The 21,044-nt window shown below is 31.3% G+C and overlaps 2 protein-coding genes across 2 annotated transcripts; both read left to right on the forward strand.

The window, feature by feature from the left end:
• Window positions 1-326: 326 nt before the first annotated feature.
• On the forward strand, window positions 327-6,988 carry LOC108568999 (nose resistant to fluoxetine protein 6-like). The gene is made up of 12 exons (XM_017930372.1): window positions 327-479; window positions 537-837; window positions 891-967; window positions 3,012-3,211; window positions 3,280-3,446; window positions 3,502-3,670; window positions 3,735-3,928; window positions 3,989-4,088; window positions 4,269-4,452; window positions 4,509-4,651; window positions 6,692-6,800; window positions 6,859-6,988. Exons 1-12 carry the CDS (start codon window positions 344-346, stop codon window positions 6,888-6,890), a joined length of 1,812 nt encoding a protein of 603 aa, XP_017785861.1. The 5' UTR covers window positions 327-343; the 3' UTR covers window positions 6,891-6,988.
• Window positions 6,989-7,289: 301 nt separating this feature from the next.
• Window positions 7,290-16,748, forward strand: LOC108568983 (nose resistant to fluoxetine protein 6-like). The gene is made up of 13 exons (XM_017930340.1): window positions 7,290-7,476; window positions 9,171-9,382; window positions 9,446-9,660; window positions 9,724-9,800; window positions 9,858-10,051; window positions 10,282-10,445; window positions 10,510-10,678; window positions 10,738-11,037; window positions 11,102-11,282; window positions 11,346-11,488; window positions 11,548-11,816; window positions 16,204-16,417; window positions 16,473-16,748. Exons 1-13 carry the CDS (start codon window positions 7,290-7,292, stop codon window positions 16,746-16,748), a joined length of 2,601 nt encoding a protein of 866 aa, XP_017785829.1.
• The last annotated feature ends 4,296 nt before the right edge of the window (window positions 16,749-21,044 follow it).

Here is a 21,044-nt window from a genome sequence, read left to right on the forward strand (position 1 = left end):
TGCTTTCGTGCTTAAATATGCTTCATTACAGTAGCATGTGTTTGCAACTATTCGAGTGTTTCATTAATCGTTGTTCCAATAAAAACACAAACTATATGTTTTAATTTGCTGATTTGAACATATGCAATAGTTTACAGGTATGCACTTGAATAAATTGAAAAAATCAGATTGAAATCTGCTTATCAATCCGATCTAGAAGTTTAATTGTTTTGTGATTATTGCGATTTCTAATAGTGATTTTGATAAAATTATTTAAAAAATATGTTTATCTCTAACATTATCATAAATGGCGTTAGTTTTAATACCGCTGCATATTGCAGTTGCTTGCTGCGCTCGCTACAACATGAATGTAACCGCGTTGTTCGACGTACTTCTTCAGCTATCCGCGATTTGCAATACCTTCGATGGGATAGAGAGCGAAGCATGTCGGAAGCAGTACAAATCGCTTTGCACCGAAAGTCCGATGACTCTTATGAAAAGTACGCATTTTTAAAAGCATCAACGAAGCTATTGGTAATTAATTAAAATAATTGCAGTGGTGGATTCCGGGTATCGACTACCCACTGGGATTATGAGTGGAAACATTTTGGATTTCGGGAATTTCGATCAGTGCATGTCGTTGCATGAGGAAGAACCTGTACATGTCTATGGAAAATACTGCCTTTCTAAGGTAAGCTACCCACCGTTAACAGTGCTGACCGCATTGTGCATTCCGGATCAATGCACGATTCCAGATCTGAACGACGTGCTGAATGACACCGGGGTGTCATTAACTTCAATCAGTTGTCAGGATAGTGGTATAAAGGAGGAGTGGACGACCGGAGATTGGGTTATGATGTGAGGGTGTACAAATTGATTAAATCTCTCTCTGTAATTGTTGTTATTTTCAGTGGATTCTTCTGTTTCGTTGCGTTGGTGATTGTTGCCAGCACGATTTACGATATCGTGATTTACAACTTTGATAGATGTAAGTTTTTTGTTTGTTTCTGTTTGACGTTATTTTGACGTAATGCAAAAGATATTTTAAAGCGATATATTTTATATTTATTATACGATGCAAAGATTGCTGAAGATTGGGGCTCGGGTTTCTGTGGGGAGACGGATGTGGCACAAGTGGTATCCGGATTCCGAATACTTTAAGCAGTTCGATGGGCCCGTGATGTTTGTGACTGAGGAGACGAAGGATTGGAAGTACTATAGTACGGGAAAGTGTCCAGTTTTGGAGAAGAAGTTCATCAATAGCGTAATCAACTTTGGGCCTGCCCATCCGGCGGCCCATGGTGTATTGAGGATGGTCATGGAGTTGGAGGGTGAGATTGTTAAGAGGTTGGATCCTCACATCGGGCTGCTGCACAGAGGAACGGAGAAGCTGATCGAGTACAAGACTTATCTGCAAGCTATGCCGTATTTCGATAGATTGGATTATGTGTCGTGCATGGCCAACGAGCACGCCTTTTGCTTGGCCACAGAGAAGCTCCTGAACATCGACGTGCCGAGAAGAGCCAAGTTCATAAGGGTTCTGTACTTGGAGATCACCAGACTGTTGAACCATGCGCTCGGGTTAACCACTCATATACTGGACGTGGGCGGTATAACGCCTTTGTTTTGGCAGTTCGAGGAGCGCGAGAAGATGTTCGAGCTATACGAGAGGGCGTCGGGTGGAAGGATGCACGCTTCTTATATTAGACCGGGTGGCGTGCACCAGGATCTGCCTATAGGTTTGATGGACGATATCTATGATTTCTCGAGAAAGTACGCCGAGAGGTTGGACGAGCTTGAGGATCTGATCACGAACAATAGGCTTTGGGTCCATCGCACCAAAGGCATTGGAGTGGTGAGCGCCGAGGATGCTCTGAACTATGGGTTTTCCGGTGTTATGCTTCGCGGATCCGGCATAAAGTGGGACATCCGCAAGATGAAGCCGTACGAGGTGTACGACGAGATGGAGTTCGATGTTCCGGTCGGAGCTAACGGAGATTGCCTGGACAGGTACAAGTGTCGGATGAATGAGATGCGGCAGTCCTTGAGGATCATCGATCAATGCTTGAATCAAATGCCGGAAGGCGAGGTGCATTGTGACGACAATAAAGTCTCACCACCAAGTCGTGGGGAGATGAAGAAATCCATGGAGGCCATCATTCATCATTTCAAGCTCTTCTCGCAAGGATTCGCTGTACCTCCAGGCTCCACATACACCTGCGTGGAGCATCCCAAAGGCGAATTCGGCGTGTATTTGGTGTCCGATGGATCGTCTCGACCGTACAGATGCAAGATTAAGGCTCCCGGTTTCGCACATTTAGCAGGAATTGATCATATTTCCAGAAATCTATTCCTTGCAGATGTCGTCGCCATAATGGGAACATTAGATATTGTCTTTGGAGAAGTCGATAGATAGATAAATAAATGCATTTAAGAATATAACTTTTTTGGATTACGTCAATTTTGACACTCGAATGACATTGAAAATTTGTCATGATATTCAGGAGTTTGATTAAGTCCAATTTTATCTTATTTTTAAGTCATATCAACCGCAGAGAGTAAACTGCATTAGATTTTACTAAATTTGGTCAGAGTTTCAAACATATTATGTGATTTTTTCTTTACAAATCTCTACGATGTGACAGTTTCAAGTACGAAACGAAAAAATATTTATTATTCAAGATTTTCAATTCAATGAAAATCTGGATAAATAAATATTGTATATTAAGATGTTTTCTTATTTAGAGACCTAAAATATCTATAAAATTTGCTTTTCGCACATTTTTTTAGATGAGATTTGGAAGCAAGAAAACATCACAATTTCCGTAAATATTCTTTTTAAAATTGATTTAATCTTCAAATTTGATTTAATGACGATGTTTAGTATCGTTTTGTTATAAGATTATCATTACGGTTACAGTATTATTTGCATTTTATGATTATTTCATTGTATATTTGCCATTTTAATAGTATTTATTTAGATTATCCGTAAGTGAAGAATAATTGTTACAATGTATTTTTTTTGGTTTCAGATCCATATCACGACAGTTTAATTGTGTTTTCGATGTTTACGAACTTTAATAAATTAACAAAAATCACAAAGAATCCTGAACATATGCACTGTTTGGATGGTATAAGGGCGATCAGCATGGCATGGGTCATAGCAGGTCACAGGTACGCGAGTTTTGGTTCACCTTTGGTTCCAATACATAATCGCGTGGATGCAGAAGAAGTAAATTTTTCTCCCAACACTATTATGTAATATGTTTAATCAATTATTTTTTTGCTTGTTATTTTTAGTGGCTCAACAGCACACAGTCTTTCTACATACAAGGAGCTCGGGTGTCCGTGGACACCTTCTTTTTCCTATCCGCATTCCTCGTATCCTACTTGTTCTTCAAAGGCCTCAAGAAGAATCCGCTCACCATCAAAAAAGTTCCATTGTTCTATTTGCATCGTCTCTTAAGGTACCTCGTAACTGAATGCATCCTCAGAACAATAACGTCCTCCTCAATCCCATAGAATCTTTCCGGCGATGGCCGTCGTCTACTTCGTCCATCTGACAATCTTCAAGCACTTCAATTCCGGTCCGCTTTGGCCAGAGATGTTCGATTTCCTGCAGAAATCCTGCGTGAAGCATTGGTGGAGTTTTTTCCTTTACGTTCAGAATTACGTGAACTTCGAGGATATGGTTGCCATTATAAAATTAAATTGAAAACCATTTGCACTTACTCATCGTTTTGTTTTGCTTTCAGTGCATCATCCCGACTTGGTACCTTTCCGCAGATATGCAAATGTTCTTAATTTCGCCATTCATCCTCATCCCCTTGGGTTATTTATACGAAAAGAAGGGAAAATGGTTTACTTACATCTGCCTCGCGGTTCTCGTTGTCTTCACTATTGTCGTTCCACTTCTCGCCAACATATACCGCGATAATATTAAGTTCAAGTAAATCAATCAATTTACTATAATTCAACTTTAATATGTTAACGATTCATTTGTTTGCAGTGAATACGAAACGCACGCAAGAATCTCCGTCTACATGATTGGCATCTGCTTCGGATTTTATTTGTTCGATACTGATAAGAAGAAACTCAAAATTGACACGGTAATTAGGTAGTTGTAACGTACGTGTGCTACTCGAGTGCTCTAGAGTACCTTTGGACCAGACGTGCGTGACAGCTTTCCTGGAAGATCTATAATAACTTGTGACGATCATTAAGTTTACATAATCACGCAAACTTTCCAATTATTATGACATATTTTTTTTTTGTTTTTATTTATATAGTCCACTAATGTTTTCATTTGGGCTTTGATGCTTTTCTTAATGACTCTAATCATTGTCGAATACCCAAGCATTTACTCCGTGCCCATTGACATCTTCAATTTCGACCTCTTCGTTTCGTTCACTAGGCCCATCTGGTGTTTTGGTTTATGTTGGATAATTCACTCTTGCATCACTGGATCTGGAGGTTATAACTTAAACGCTCATTGCAACATTAGCAAACTTAACAAATTTACATTTCAGGGTTTGTGAATTGGATTCTTTCTAAACCACTTTGGCAAATTTTGGCTAGACTCTCGTACAGCATGTACTTACTTCATATGACCGTACAGATGATATCATCGGGAGCCATACAGAATGCCACTCATTTCAGCGATTACAACACGGTATGTAGACTAAATGTACTTTGAAAGTCTCGGTGCAAAAAAAAGCTACTTCATGATTAATGTCACGATTTTCCAATTAATTTATGATCTGCCGAATCTAAAGCCTTTTAATCCCATATTTTACTCGCTCCAGACTATAATAACATATGTCTGATAATAGATTATTTTATTAAAAAACCAGAACATATTTTACATTATATTTAAAGTTTATGCAATCATAAAATAACAAATGATTGCAGGAAATGCATTTATCAAGAATACAATTAATTTTTATAAAATTAACGTCGCTAATTAAAACAATTAATTTTTTACTGAAATACAATGAAACATATTTTATTAATTTATCATGATGATGTAACCAATATATTACAGATGATTGGATGCATTTACTGAGAATACATTTTTTCAATTATAAAATGATGTTGTTAATTGATCAATTAATAATTTTATCTCATATCGTTTTTAATGTTCTAATTAATCATAAGTTTATTTATAATTTACTTGTAAAAAAATGAAGTCATCAATACATTTTTTTTTCTGAGTCATCAAAAAATAAGAACTTCTGTATTTTGCATTGGTTGTGTTAATGAGTCTCACAATGTACTTTAAAATATATAGATCATATCAACTGAAAAAAACTTAAAATAAAAGGATTTTCTTCTGTTTTCTGAAGAGTATTTGCTTTACAGGCTAAATTTATTGTTCGAAATATTGCTTAATAGTTTTAGTTATGTCTTTTATTTCTATTATTGCAATATAATTGCAAACTGTGTTCCAAAATATAAAGTAGCAACTGAAACACTTAATCATACGAAATAATAATGTAAAAATAAGCAAATAACTCATGAAAAAAACCGAAGATGAACATAAAAGTATCTTCAAATAGAAATAACAACAACAACATTTTAGTTTGCAACAAACATAAAATTACATAAATAACTGCATGTAATTGAAATAAATTATAAACAAAACTTATATTTTTACTAATGTTGTTTGGTTATTCATCCATTTCATACGTATTGTAATGCGGCGGTTATCAAACTGAAAAAGACACCTGTCAACTTGCGTCAAAAAATATTATAAACAATTGGATTGCAGTGCAACTCTAAACAAACATATTGATTCGCTCAATAAAAAAAGGTTATAGAAACACTGTTATAGAAGATACATTTTAGAAAAAAGTTATTGAAAATGAATTTACTCAACTCAATATATTACTGTATATTTTTACATTGAAAAATTGGTAAAATATTATATAAAGTATGTAGTTCACAAAAAACTTAAATATTATTAAAAAATATGGTTAATAGATCTTTGGAAGAGTTATAAATAAATATCTTTATATATTTCATTTCTTTTTACTAATTTTTATTGGTTTTTCGGGCCGAACGTCCAACGATGAATGTTTTCTTTTATATTTAAAAATATTGTTCTTAAAAGTTAATTTACATGATTGTTTAGTTTATTGTTGGTAAATTTAGTTATCCTATAGACATTTGGTAATTATTGAAATATTTTCTTTTAATCAATTAATTTACAAAGATTCAATAATGCAATGAAAATTACTTCACACGTTAAGGATAGCGCAAATCGGTTTGCCTGATGCGAGAATTTTGTCGTGGACGCCTATGGACTGAGTTAAATGTCAAATATCTTACGTCAATTACAAATTTAAACTTTTCTTATACATTTTTTAATAATTTTTAAACAGTTTATAGCAATTTAGACGCATATTTAACGTAATATTCTAAATTGATTCAATAATTATTAAATATGTAAAAGAAATGTATTGGCGTTTAAGCGTTTAAGCTCAGTCAAAATCAGTGGCGTGCATAGCGACAAAACTATTATTCATAATTTATGACCCACCGATGGGTCATACCGCCGTCAATAAGTCATTTTTATTGTTAATCTACTGTTTTCACTACTGTATTAAACAATTGAGATAAAGAATAATTTATATTAAGTAAGCAAAAGTAATCAAACAGATTAGTATTACTTGAACTAGGCTACTACGAATGATATAATTTCTATTTTCAGATGTATTTGTGGTGTGGAGATTTCATGTTCACCGTATTAGCGTCTATATTTTGGGTGCTCGCATTCGAATCGCCGATGATTGGCATCGAGAAATTGATCTTTGGTAAAGGTGAGATAGATAATCCCCGCTAATCCACACAATCTACACATACTTTCCATAATTCCAGGCAAACCCAAGCAGAGGCTGGAAAACCAATGAGAAGCTCCGACAATCGCAACTAGTTTAATGTATTTATTGTTAGCCTAAATAGAAATAAACAATCATACAAATCAATTTGTTACAAATAAACGTTTACTAGGAAGTCCACCTGTTTGTTTACATTTGGAACTCGTAATTGCGATTGTATTAATCATTTTTATTTTGAAATCGCTTCTCTCCTTTGCGCTCGTTTAATCTCGATCGAGACTAGTTCGATAACGTGGAACAAAAAAAAATGTGTACTTGGTACTGTTATCTTTACAAGTGCAGAGGGAGATGTATATAATATAGCTGAATTTTTTTTGAAGAAGACCAGTAGTGAACAATCTTTGCAATTTTCAAGTTACACAATTTATTTATAATATTTTTTTCGAAATTTTAACTTCTGCTATTTTGAATATGTCTTGGAGAGGAGTGCTGGCTGTAGTCTTGTTTGTACTCTCCTGTTCTGGTGATGCTCAAGACCGAAAGTATGGAATCTTGCAATGGCCGGAAAATGGTGCAGTCATCTCCAATTTAGAATGCAAGAAGCAGATGGATCTGTTGCACGATCATTTGGAGAAACAAATACCGTGGGCTTATAAAAGTAAGAACCTTTTCTTCTATTCCACAACAATTGCATTGTTTGGTAACATTGTAACATTATTCTACTATTAACTGTGTCGCATCTTATTTTCACAAAAGTTACACAAAAGTTTTAATGTTTAATGGTAAAATCTTATAAACCTTCTGGTATTAACTACATTTTTAGTAACTTTTTGTTAATTTCAGACTTGATACTTTAAAAATTTATTTAAAAAAATGAAGATCAGTTTTTAAATTATTGCTTAGCAACAAATAACAATAAATATCTGATCTGCTTTGGAAAATATCATTTCCCGAAAATTTTATACTAGATTCTCAATTTACATATTTTATTTGCCGTTATTTACCATTAAACAAAAATAAACTGAATTAAGTTAAAATAAAAAAAAGAACTTAACTAATTATTATTATGTTTTGAATAATAATTATTATTACCTAGCAACCAAAAATAATTTTGAATATGTACTTTGAAAATATTTTTATTGGCACATTAATATAAAAATAATTGTATATTTTTTTATTTTTATCAAATAAATTAATAAAAAATCTTCTTTACGTGTTTATATGTACTAAACGGAAAGTACTGAACAATTGAACGTTTTCTTTAGGTAGATACTTAGTGTTTATATATAGTTGCTTAGTAACCAAACATCACATTAGAAGAAACACTAATTATATACACCTTTGAAATATCCTTTTCAACATTTTAATACATTGAAATACATTTATTTTGAATACACGTTAATTTTAACGAAAATTAGATTTTTTTTATTGTTTATTCAATTGTATAGTTTAATTAACTTAAAAAAATACTAAACAAATGAAAGTACTCTTTACGTATTTCTTCAATTTTTATATAATTGCTTAGTTGATAATTTGATATAGTTGAAAAATTGATAAGTTTTCTATAAAATTGTAGATTTGGTTAGTAGTTTTGTTTTTATTAAGAAGTATGTTAAATAAAGGTAAACCAATCAAAAAGCTTTTCGTTACGTATTAATTCAATTTCCATATTATTGCATAGCAACAAATAAAAAACAATTAAAGCAGTGCTAATCTGATACACTTCGAAGAGATTATCCGAAATGCGTGTATATTGGATTATTATGTAATTGCATGAAATTTCTTAATTTCCTGAATCAATACATTTTTGCTATTATGATTAATATTATGATTCATTTACAATTTTATATTAAATTGAGGTGAATAATAATGATTTACAATGATATTAATGGTGATCATGAAATAACAACATGCCGTGTTTTGATGCGTCTGGAATTATCAATTTTCTGTAGAAAAAATAAAAAAAAATTGTACATAAAAACGAGACAAACTAGTTTATCTACTTAATAAACAAATCAATCATAACATTTTTATCAGGTGCTCGATACGTTCGTGAAAAGTATGTTCGTACTACGAATAAAAAAAAAAAAATAAAATAATAACATCATATTATGTAGATCGAAGCTGAGGCGCGTCGAGTGGATGTTTACAAATCTAGATCGTAGTCGAGTGTTAACAATATATTTAATTGATTGCTATCAGATGAGAAGCAGTTTGGCGGAACGCGCGCTTAATCCGAGATTCGGTTAGGGGAATAACACGGAGATTTTAATCTCGAATCGCTCCAAAGATTAACGCATACCAAAAATAATCTTCGAAGATTAACGAGAGATTAATTCTTCTTTTTTGCAGTGATCGACTCATCGTCGAAAATCAACTATGGAATCCTCACTGGAAACGTCATGGACTTTGGTAACTTCGACGAATGCATGGCCGTTTATCATAAAGACAAAGAGACGGGAATCGAAATCCGCCCGAAGTATTGCACCTACAGTTTAATGTTGTTCTTTCCGAATCCCATCAAAGGTGATCCCAAGGAGCGCAGCAGTTTGCATTACAGTAAAGTAAGATGATTGTTTAAAAAAAAGTTAAGAAGAAATTGGTGCTAATACGATTTGTCTTGTCAGGAGGTTGAGATATTCGCGCCAAAGATGAACAGATCTTCCACGGTACAGGAGGATTACATAACGTTGGCTCTATCCCTGTGCTTGCCAAGCGCCTGCAAACCAAGCGAAATCGAAGCTTACATTCCTTCGGTTTACGACATGAAGACCTTCAACGATGACATGTGTCAAACACCGGAGACGGGAAAAGAAATCGATACCTCCGACATAATCGCAATGTAAGCATTCATACAAAAAGACAATAATAATTTAATCTACAATAAGTTTATTTACATTTCCAGTGTTATTCTATCTATCATAATGCTGTGCGTTATTCTCTCGACGACCTACGATTATTACCTGCTGAGAACGAAGAAAGGTAATTGATTGGAAATGCGAAATGATTGCAGTTATTATACAATTGTTGTTTCAACAGAATCACCACATCTCATCCTGTTGGCGTTCTCAGTGTTGACCAATGCGAGGAAAGTGCTGAAGACCACTAAAAATCCTGATCAGCTCATGTGTCTGAACGGTCTGAGAAGCATAAGCATCATGTGGGTGATGGGTGGACATCGTTATTCCATTCAACCTTACATGCCGCAAATCAATAAGAATCACATCGACACGGTAAGTTTTTTTTATACTTTGTCCACTTTATTTTATTTGATAATTCAGCAAAACATGCTTTGGTCAGTCCTGATTTGATCTATAACTTTGATAGATAAAAATTAAGAAAAAAAGAACACAAAATTAGTTGAGTTCTCAAATAATTATCTGAATTTAACATTGTAATTATTTATTTTCCTTCAAAAATTATTTCAAATTTTTAAAACTAAATTTTCTTTTCATTTTTCTAGTGGATGAAACAACCTGGCAGCCAGTACATCTTGGGAGCACCGATCGCCGTGGACACTTTCCTCTTCATCAGCGGTTGCTTGATGGCTTACGGCTTTATCAGATCTCAGAGTAAGCCGAACGCAAGGTTCAACGTGTTCATGTACTATCTTCATCGTTACCTCAGGTACTTAAATCTTACTTAAACTCAACTCTCTTGATCAAAACTGATTTCAATAATCCTTCCGCAGAATAACTCCGGCTTTGGCTATCGTATACTTGGTCCACGTATCGATCATCAGACATCTATCGGATGGTCCGATGTTCCCGGAGATCTTCAACACGATCCGCGATAACTGCTTGGAATATTGGTGGTCAACGTTCCTCTACGTTCAGAATTACGTTAACATGGATAAAATTGTAATTAACAATTCCAGTTGATGGTTTGAATCGAATATTTATTTTAATTTGCTTTGCAGTGTCTTCTTCACACTTGGTACCTTTCCATGGATATGCACATGTTCTTGGTATCTCCGATCCTGTTGATTCCTTTGGTCAAGTACACCAAAGAGATGATTTACGTGCTGAGCGGGCTTCTGGTAATTTCGATTGTCTGTCCTTTCTTGATCGTCTACTTCTACGAGATCAAAATGTTCGATGATTACTACTACGACTATTATTACTACGTTTCACACACGAGATTGGCGCCGTGGCTGATCGGTCTCCTCTGCGGTGCGATCATTTCCATCTACAGGGACAAACCTTTCAGGATCAATTGGGTAAGTTTAGAGCTCAATTTTTTCCGAACAAATTAAGATTAATCTATTTTCGTTTGCATTATAGATTACCAACGTCATTATTTGGACGGTTGTGCTGTTCGGAATGATCAACATAATCTACTGGGGAAACGACGTTGCCAATCATTACAACATCTGGAGCACTTCCTTCTACTTATCCTTGCACCGAGCTGCATGGGCCGTCGGTTTAAGCTGGATCACATTCGCCTGCCTCAAAGGATACGGAGGTAAACATCTTAGAATCTTATCAAATCTTAATCAATTAATTAACATTATTAATGAAATTTCAGGTTTCATAAATTGGATCTTGTGCCTACCGATTTTCCAAGTCATCGCCAGATTGAGTTTCTGCATGTACCTGGTGCACTTCTCCGTGCTGGCTGTGAGTTTAGCCCGAATCAGGACTCCCTCCGTCTTCTTGGATTACGAAATGGTAAGTAATCTTAAACTATTAATAAAAAAAATCAGATGTCTAAACGATTTCATTTACAGCTGTACTCGTGTTTCGCTGATGTCTTTGTAACTTTAGTCGTGGGTTTTGTTTGGGTGCTTCTCTTCGAATCTCCAATGGTCGTTCTCGAGAAGATCATTTTCTCCGGAGCAGGAAGGAAGCCGAAAGCACCGAAACCCGATGAAGAGATTGCCGTGAGGAGGCTGACCGACGTGGAGGAAATCACTAAAATCATGAGATTGAATCTCATGAAATCGAAGGATCCTGAAACGCCGATTGATGTCGTCGTAAGCGACGTCAAGGGAGAAGAGTGAAACTGAATCATCCAACGATTATTATTATTATTTATTATTAGTTTTTAAGTGACACGTAAAGTCTGATCTGTTCTTTTTTTACTTTGTACATCTATTTTTTTTATACTCTATTTATTTATCGAATTATTAAAAAGAAAATTTGTAATGCAAATAAGAAAAAAAATTGTTTGATTTCTTGAAATTCCTTGATTTGAAAATCGCATAGACCGAGTAATAAGATTCGCCAATATCCCGTACTGTTTGAAACCGGACTAATCGAGGAACTAAATACATACAAAAAATAAACCGCAGTTGACTGTATAAAAAACGATAATTTATGTATACAAAAATAATTATGTGTACTATTTATTTATATTTTGATCTATTCATATTTTGTTTTGTTTTGACATTTTCACACATGTCCAAAGTGAAGAATCTTTACTTATCAAATCCGGACTGTGTGAGTTATAGCTGTAGTCTATTTTGTTATTTTAAAATGCAAATAACTAAGTAAACTTTATTCATTGAATTATTTTGTTAATGCTGAAAATGTTAATGCAAAAAAAAATAAGAATTTTTGTTTGATTTCTTTAAATGTTTGTGATAAAACTTCAGATAAGAGGAAAGTATTTTATTTATTAAATTGCATTTTTATAATAGAAACCATTTTGCATGCAAATAACTTACAATTTTTATATAATTACGTAAGATTATTCATTTGATAAAACACAAGTAAAGCAATACAAATAATTTTATAGAATTATATAAAAAAAAACTAAGATTTTTTTGTCTGAATTTTTACAATTTGTTATTCGAAAAATACAAGCAATTTATTTATATTGAATTGTTTTTAAATTCATGAATATTACAATGTAAAAATTTTATAATTTTGTTTGATTTCTTATGATCATTGTTCTTGAAAAATGCAGGTAAGAGTATGCAAGAGAATTGTAATGCAAATATTTTATAATTTTGTCTGATTTTTATACTGGAATTTCGAAATGTATGTTTGTATGTTTTTTGTTAAGATTATTTAGAAAGCAACTTAAAATTGTACTATATTTGAAGTATTGAATTATTTTTGACTTTTTAACAATCCTTATTTGAGAAACACAGGTAAAAAGACACTGGATTTATTGAATAAGAATATTGTGTCCTATATTTTGAAGTTTCCTTATCGGAAAAACACAGGTAAGAGGATTAGAAAATATGTTTTCTATAGTTGCGAATTTCCATTAGTTACGGACCTGTCGTATAATGCACCTGACGTTTTTCATTCACTTCAGTACATTCTCTTTGTACAATAATATTTGTTTACATGTAAAATTGCGAGTGCAATAAAAAGAATATTCATTTGATTTACAACTCGCCCAGAGTAAGGAAACCAAGACCTTGTTGTTCATTGCTGACATATTTTCAAGAACTCACCTTGAGTTTTAACAATGCGTTTATCCACTTTGGTTCACCATGTTATGAATATTTATGACAATAATGTATTTACGTAATGTTTTTAGCTGTTGAAGTTAATGATTGATGGTCTTTTCTTAGTAATAAAAAAAAACAATTAATTAGCTAAATATTTTAACCATATACGTGCAAATAAATTTGAATGTAGTGAACGCAACAAAAAACTCCTGCTACATCATTTTTAAAACTTGTGCACATATTATGTGTATTTTTAAATATGTTTCACTATACTAGTAAAAATCCATTAAGCGAGGTTCCACTGTATGTGCAAATAAATTAGAATGCAGCGAATGGATTTAACAAAACTCGACGAGTGCAAAGGAATGCAAGAAAGAAAAAAACGAAGACGATTCTTATAATGCGCATAAACGATGAATGAAGAGTAGTAAAAACATAAAAAAAAAGATGTGTAGAAAATTCCATGTCGAGTCTAGACGATAAGATTTTGTTTTATTCCAAATAACATCGTGGAGGAATGAACACAAAAAGCATACATTATTTCAATTTCAACGCTATTTTTTTACATATGTAACTTGTCAAGTAACGTTTAGTGTGTAAATGCAACTTGACAATTTTAATTTATATTCACACAGTCCGAATATTTGAACAAATTAATATACTTGATACGTTACTTGACAAGTAAGTAATTTACACATGTTATATTGTAAATTACAAAAGTTATATAATACTTTATATTATAATCACGTACAGTAATACTTTGCTTAGGCGGCTTCGATCAGTGCGGATTCATTGAAAAATTCAATTCTTTTGGTATCTTAATGTAATTTGTAAATTTTAATAAAATAAATTTATTGAACAAAATCATTGATGATTTTTTTTATTATGATTAATTATTTATTTATACAATTTATATTACTCACTTTTATTAGGATTAAGAAGAATATTTGTTTTTTTTGTCATTGAAAGCAACATTTTATATATTTACTCGTAATTTACTAAAAAAAAGTAATACAATGCAGTGTATTTTCTACAACATTTGTTTCACCCATTCCAATAAGTGACGTAGTTTCTAATAATAAGTCAACTATTAACAAATATACATTATTCTCTCGAATCTAACAATGAAGTACACTCAAACCAGTTTTTACGTGATAGATTGGTTTCTGTAGAATCTGTGTAAAACAATATTGTTTACAAATATATACAGCGTTTTAACTATGTAGTTTTTTTTTTAGAATCGTGACTTAGAAACCGTTTTTTCTGGCTCTATTTTTTTGTATTAAATTGCAATGAGAGGAGCCATTCCGTCATCATCTCTATGATTTTCTGAAAACAGATCGGAAGTGGGCACAGACTACCCCTATTATTCCATCATCCTCATGAAGTCAACTAGATTTTCATCTTTGGTGGCAAATAATCGCAAGTTGTGTAGAAATGTTTGTTAGCACAGTTTAGTCCACAGATATCATTTATCCTAAAATTAGGTGTGATTAAATGAAGAACAAAACTCGCAAACAAACTAATGTTTTTATGAAAATTTACATTGGCTAAAACTGGCCAAATACTAAAGCTTCAAGTTTACAGCCATATGATTGGTACTTGACATCGAAAACAGTATAATTAATTAAGAAAATCATGTTTAAACTGCGTAGTTTTTTTAGAATCATGGTTTTCTCAGGTTGAAGCTCTTTTTTTTTATTAATTTGCAATGAGAGGAGCCTTTTCGTCATCACCTCTACGATATTCTTCTAATAGAACATAGAAAACATTATAATTTATTAAAAAAAATCACGTTTAAACTGCGTTGTTTTTTTTTTAGAATCATGTGTAAGAAATTGGTTTTCTCAGGTTGTAGCTCTTTTTTTTATTAATTTGTAATGAGAGGAGCCTTATCGTCATCATCTTTATGATATTCCTCTAATAGAACATCGAAAACATTATAATTTATTTAAAAAAATCACGTTTAAACTGCGTAGTTTTTTCAACATCATGTGTAAGAAATTGGTTTTCTCAGGTTGAAGCTCTTTTTTTTTAATTAAATTGCAATAATATGATCTATAGGCAGAAACAATCTCTATTATTCCATCATTCTATTGAGGTTTATCAACTATAATTTCATCTCTAATGACAAATAAACGAAAGTTGTGAAGAAATTTTTGTTAGCACAGATATGATTTATCCTATAATTAGGTGTGATTAAATATAGAAAAAAAAAACTCGTAAACAAACTAACGTTTTTTGAAAACTCACATAATAATATGTACATCAAGCAAGTAAAACTTGAAAGCTAAAACTGACTATATAAGAAAGGTTTAAGTTTACAGCGTACATAATTGTTACTTAACATCGAAAACATTATAATTAATTAAAAAATCACGTTTAAACTGCATAGTTTTTTCAATATTAAGTGTAAGGAATTGGTTTTCTCAGGTTGAAGCAACATCAAACATGTAAAATTCAAAGTCTAAAACTGGCCAAATAAGCAGGGTTTAAGTTTAAGTGAGCTGTAAAAAACAAATGCTTTAAGTTTTATAGAAACGTAGTTTCAATTCGAAAAGAATGGTACAAATTAAAGGAATACAATTAACATTTATATTAAATCGTTTCGCAAAAATGTTCGATGTGGGCAGCATGCAGAGTTTCTCAAACTATGGAATGGGATAATTACTAAGTAAATAATATCCTACAAAATAAACAAAGTGTTCCGTTGCAGGAAAGGTTTCTTAGGTTCAAAAACGTTCACGTTTCTTAGGTTCTGTTTTTACCTGAGAAGTAGAGAAGAAAGGGGGTGGGATTTGTGTTGGTATATAAACCCCGAAAATACACCCCAAAAGCGCATTCGACTTTAAAGCTTTGCTGCTAGCGCAATTACTGACTTTCTCACTTGAATAAACACAATTTCAAACTACTCAATTCAAGTAAGTAAAACATCTAAGAGAATGAAAAATATCTAATTTTTAATCTTTTTTTTTGTAGAATGGCCAGTAAATACGTATTCTTAATTTTGGCTACAATCGTCTTCGCTGCATTAGCTCAAGAAAATCCATCTGAACAAGACAATTTCGTTGCTCATGAAAATCTCCAGCAACCTGGAACTTATCCAGAAAGCAATTACGATGGATATTTGGTGGTTGCAGATTATAATGAGAAACCGCAAACCTTTTTAGCATCTTTATTACCAAAAGCAAAGGTAAGTTCATATTATAAATTAATTAACTTTATTTTTAATTGTATTATTTTTATAGTTGGCAACACAATTATCTCTCAGAGTAGTCACAACTGTGGCTCTCTACACCGTAACTGCTTTTTCGTTTTTGGCAGTCTTCGGAATTATGGCTAGTATCGTGTGCACTTTTACTCCAGTTTGCTACAACTTTCAATTGTGGATCGCCGGACTGAGGAACGTCGAAAGTATGCGTTCTTTGGTGAACACCGATTACATCGATGCTGCTGCGAATTTCGTGCAAGAAGCCGTCCTCAAGTACAAAAGATTACAAAGAGCCATCCATACTGGATATTGATTCGTACTCTCGATTATGATTGAAGTAACTACTTTATTTTTTTCTTTGTTACGATATTTCTATTGCACATATTGTAACTAGAAACGTGATATAAAAATGATATATGTAAATGAAATAATGAATATAAATAATAATAAATAAATATATATGCAACAACAAATTAATTGTATTTTAAATTAATATTTCCTTGAATTGAATACGAATGTATTTTACATCTACTTTATTGAAAATTGTTTTTTCCATGACAAACAAATAACATAAACAAAGATGGCAAACTTGACATTTGTCATTAACCAATTTATTAATTTACGTCAATTATATGGAACAACTAACAATTAACATTTAGCAAAAGTTTTATTTGTATATAAATATTTTTGATACTTAATATGAGCTTTTTATTACAATAATAATTTGATAATCTTTGATAATTCATACCTCAGTCAACGTTGCTTTGATAAAACGAAGCCCAAAATTTCAAAATATGGCTAGAAGTTATAATATAAGAAATACCAATAAAATAATGAATCATACCAAATCATGAAAAAAAATTCTATGTCAATATCGAAGAAAAAGTAAATGAAGAAAATTTAAGAATTTGACAAAAGTCAAATTGGAATTGAAAATGCTTTAATGCTTTTTATTGAAATAATCCAAGATTATTAAGAGATTAGTGTTAAGTGAAAGACAAAAAAAAATATAAACAATTATCTTTCATGTTGATTAATTATTAATAAAACTTCTTTGAAAAATTCTGTGGAATGTATTTTTGCCCCTGAAAACGAAGTTTGATAATCTTTGGTTGATAATCTTTGATAATTCATACTTCAGTCAACGTTACTTTGATTAAGGCAGGAGTGTACTTTTGTAAACCAATGGAAATTTGATTTCCATGACAACACAAATAATTTAAAAACGTGTCATCGTTTGACATAATTCAATCATTTACGTCATTTATAAGGAACAACTAATTTGATAAAAATACTTTTTAATAATTTTGATATTTCATAACTAAAAGTTAAGTATTTACATAATTGACAAAAAAATGTAAAGAAAAGTTATATGATTCAACAAAAATGTTTATTGTTACAGTGCAATAACATAAATATTTCTTATTAAATAAGTATAGTTTATATCTTTTAAATTGATATTTTCTACTCAATAAGAAGGGGCATTTCTTATCATCTTTCTTTATAAATGAAGGATTTTCAACTTTTAGTTTCATAAAAATACAAATAACAAAAAAATGTATTATCAATGACAGTTGACATAAATTAATTTAGATCACACAAACAACATACGTAGCTAGAAATTAACAAAAGGATCATTGACAGAAAAAATAATACTCTTCAATTAACTTGATAATATTGCATATTGTTATTATTAAATATGTGACAAAAAAAAACAGAAACGTCACACTTAATCATTAGCCTACTTAGACCTGAATTATTAAAATTATATTTACATTTTTATATAGTTTTTATATCCAAAATCATTACATACATTTGCAATTATTTTATTCATTTCATTCAGACTTAGACATCTATATTTATAAACTTTCATTATTTATTTTTGATTAATTTGGTATACTAATATTGATATTACATAATTTTTTATAGTAATATTATCTCAAACTTATACCACATTATTCGAATAAACTGATGACAATTGATAATTTTCCTGACATGAAAATTTAACAAGTCCTATGGGATACAAATTTTTCTTTTCATATTCTTCTCAAAAGAAATGTAGGTAATAAGAATTTTCCTATTTCAATTTTTATGAAATATACAACAATTGAATTTTGTGAAATGTCTAAAAACACCGCCGTTCCTAATCTTCCTTACCTTAAAGTTATCCGTAGTTCAAAGAAAATTTTACGACATCTTTCCTGCATTATTATCTTAAGAGGTTACCGAAATTGCACTTAGTCTAAGGTACGATAAGATATAATAATGAATGTACGTTTATTTTTAGGGTCGTTTAGGTACCTAACTTTAACAGGTTAGGATTGTGGGTAGATTTAGCGAAAACACTGTATACAATAAAATAATGGAAGGCGGAAAAGTAGGATCAGGTGCCGAAAATGTAACCTGCCACTTCTCGGATGTGCGGATTGGAAATTCTTTTAAATTTAGTCATCTTTGAAAAAAAAAAACGTTTTTACAAAGGTTTACTAAATGTAAGAAGAGTTTATGGTTATTGTATTGTATTCCAATGTATTACAATTTTTATTATTTGTTCATTTCTTTTCTTATAAACATAAAATACAGGTGGTATAGCAATATCTTAGATAGTGCGGCTTCGAACAGTCCGGATTCATTATAAAACTGTTTACAAATTTCAATGCAAACTTTTAAAAAGGTTTACTCAAAGAAATCACATTTTATAGTTATTGTATATTTCCTATTACAAAATTTATTATTTGTTCATTTCTTTTCTTACAAATAAAAAATACAGGTGGTATAGAAATATCTCAGATAGTGCGGTTTCGAATAGTGCGGATTCATTATAGAACGGTTTAATTATTTCAATGCAAACTTTTACAAAGATTTACGCAAAGAAATCACATTTTATAGTTATTGTATATTTCCTATTACAAAATTTATTATCTGTTCATTTCTTTTCTCACAATCAAAAAATACAGGTGGTATATCTATATCTCATATAGTACTGCTTCGAATAGTCCGGATTTATTATAAAACTATTTACAAATTTCAATCCAAACTTTTTCAAAGGTTTACTGAAAGAAATCATATTTTATAGTTATTGTATATTTCCTATTACAAAATTTATTATTTGTTCATTTCTTTTCTTACAAATAAAAAATACAGGTGGTATAGAAATATCTCAGATAGTGCGGTTTCGAATAGGGCGGATTCATTATAGAACGGTTTAATTATTTCAATGCAAACTTTTACAAAGATTTACGCAAAGAAATCACATTTTATAGTTATTGTATATTTCCTATTACAAAATTTATTACTTGTTCGTTTCTTTTCTTATAAACATAAAATACAGGTGGTACAGCAATATCTCAGATAGTGCGGCTTCGAACAGTCCGGATTCATTATAGAACTGTTTACAAATTTTAATGCAAACTTTTACAAAGGTTTACTCAAAGAAATAACATTTTATAGTTACTGTATATTTACTATTACAAAATCAATTATTTGTTCATTTGTTTTCTTTTCTTACAAACAAAAAGTACAGGTGGTATAGAAATATCTCAGATAGTGCTGTTTCGAACAGTGCGGATTGATTATTGAACGGTTTAATTATTTCAATGCAAACTTTTACAAAGGTTTACTGAAAGAAATCATATTTTATAGTTATTGTATATTTCCTATTACAAAATTTATTATTTGTTCATTTCTTTTCTTACAAACAAAAAATACAGGTGGTATAGAAATATCTCAGATAGTGCGGTTTCGAATAGTGCGGATTCATTATAGAACGGTTTAATTCAATGCAAACTTTTACAAAGTTTATAATTATTGTATATTTTCTATTACAAAATTTATTATTTGTTCGTTTCTTTCCTTGCAATCAAAAAATACAGCTGGTACAGGAATATCTCAGAGAGTGCGGTTTCGAACAGTGCGGACTCATTATTGAACGGTTTAAAAAAATCAATGCAAACATTAATTCAGCATAACATGAATAAATTCTAAAAACATATTACAGAAAATCAAGTCTCTTCTCTTCGTGTACTGTTTTAAAATCCGGTTCTAAAAGTATGGAATATTGGCGGAATAAATTACCCTCGCTATGAGAATTTTTGCTCTATTTCATAAGCTCGTGAAAAGAAAATTGTGATAGATACAAATTTCTATTAGAATGTAGTTTTGGCTGTATTTATAGTTTTCTTAGTTGTAATTAGCATTTTTAGTAACGATTATTATTACGTATTGCATTCTTAATATTTATTTTTACATTCATTTATTTAATTAACACAATTCATCTATTCAATTAACACATCAGAAATATTAAAAAAAAAAACAGAGTAATAAGATTCTTTAGTTCTCTTCATAGTCAGTCCTTCTTTATTGAATTGTTGAAACTTTAGTAATTAAAGTAACTTATGAACATTTCCATAACAACTATTAAAAATTGTGAGTAGCTAAACTTGCATAAACATTTCCATAGCAACAATTACACATTGTGCGTTTGAAGATAAAATTCTATTAGTAAACTAATGTTGAAGTTTGTACTTTGACTACTTGATTGTAGTATAATGAAATACAACGAGAAGAGAATGTTTTTATGAGCTTTAAATGTTTGTTAGATAGAAATCTT

This window comes from Nicrophorus vespilloides, unplaced genomic scaffold, assembly GCF_001412225.1.
Source record: "Nicrophorus vespilloides isolate i.1.1-1 unplaced genomic scaffold, Nicve_v1.0, whole genome shotgun sequence".
Classification (NCBI taxonomy): domain Eukaryota; kingdom Metazoa; phylum Arthropoda; class Insecta; order Coleoptera; family Silphidae; genus Nicrophorus; species Nicrophorus vespilloides.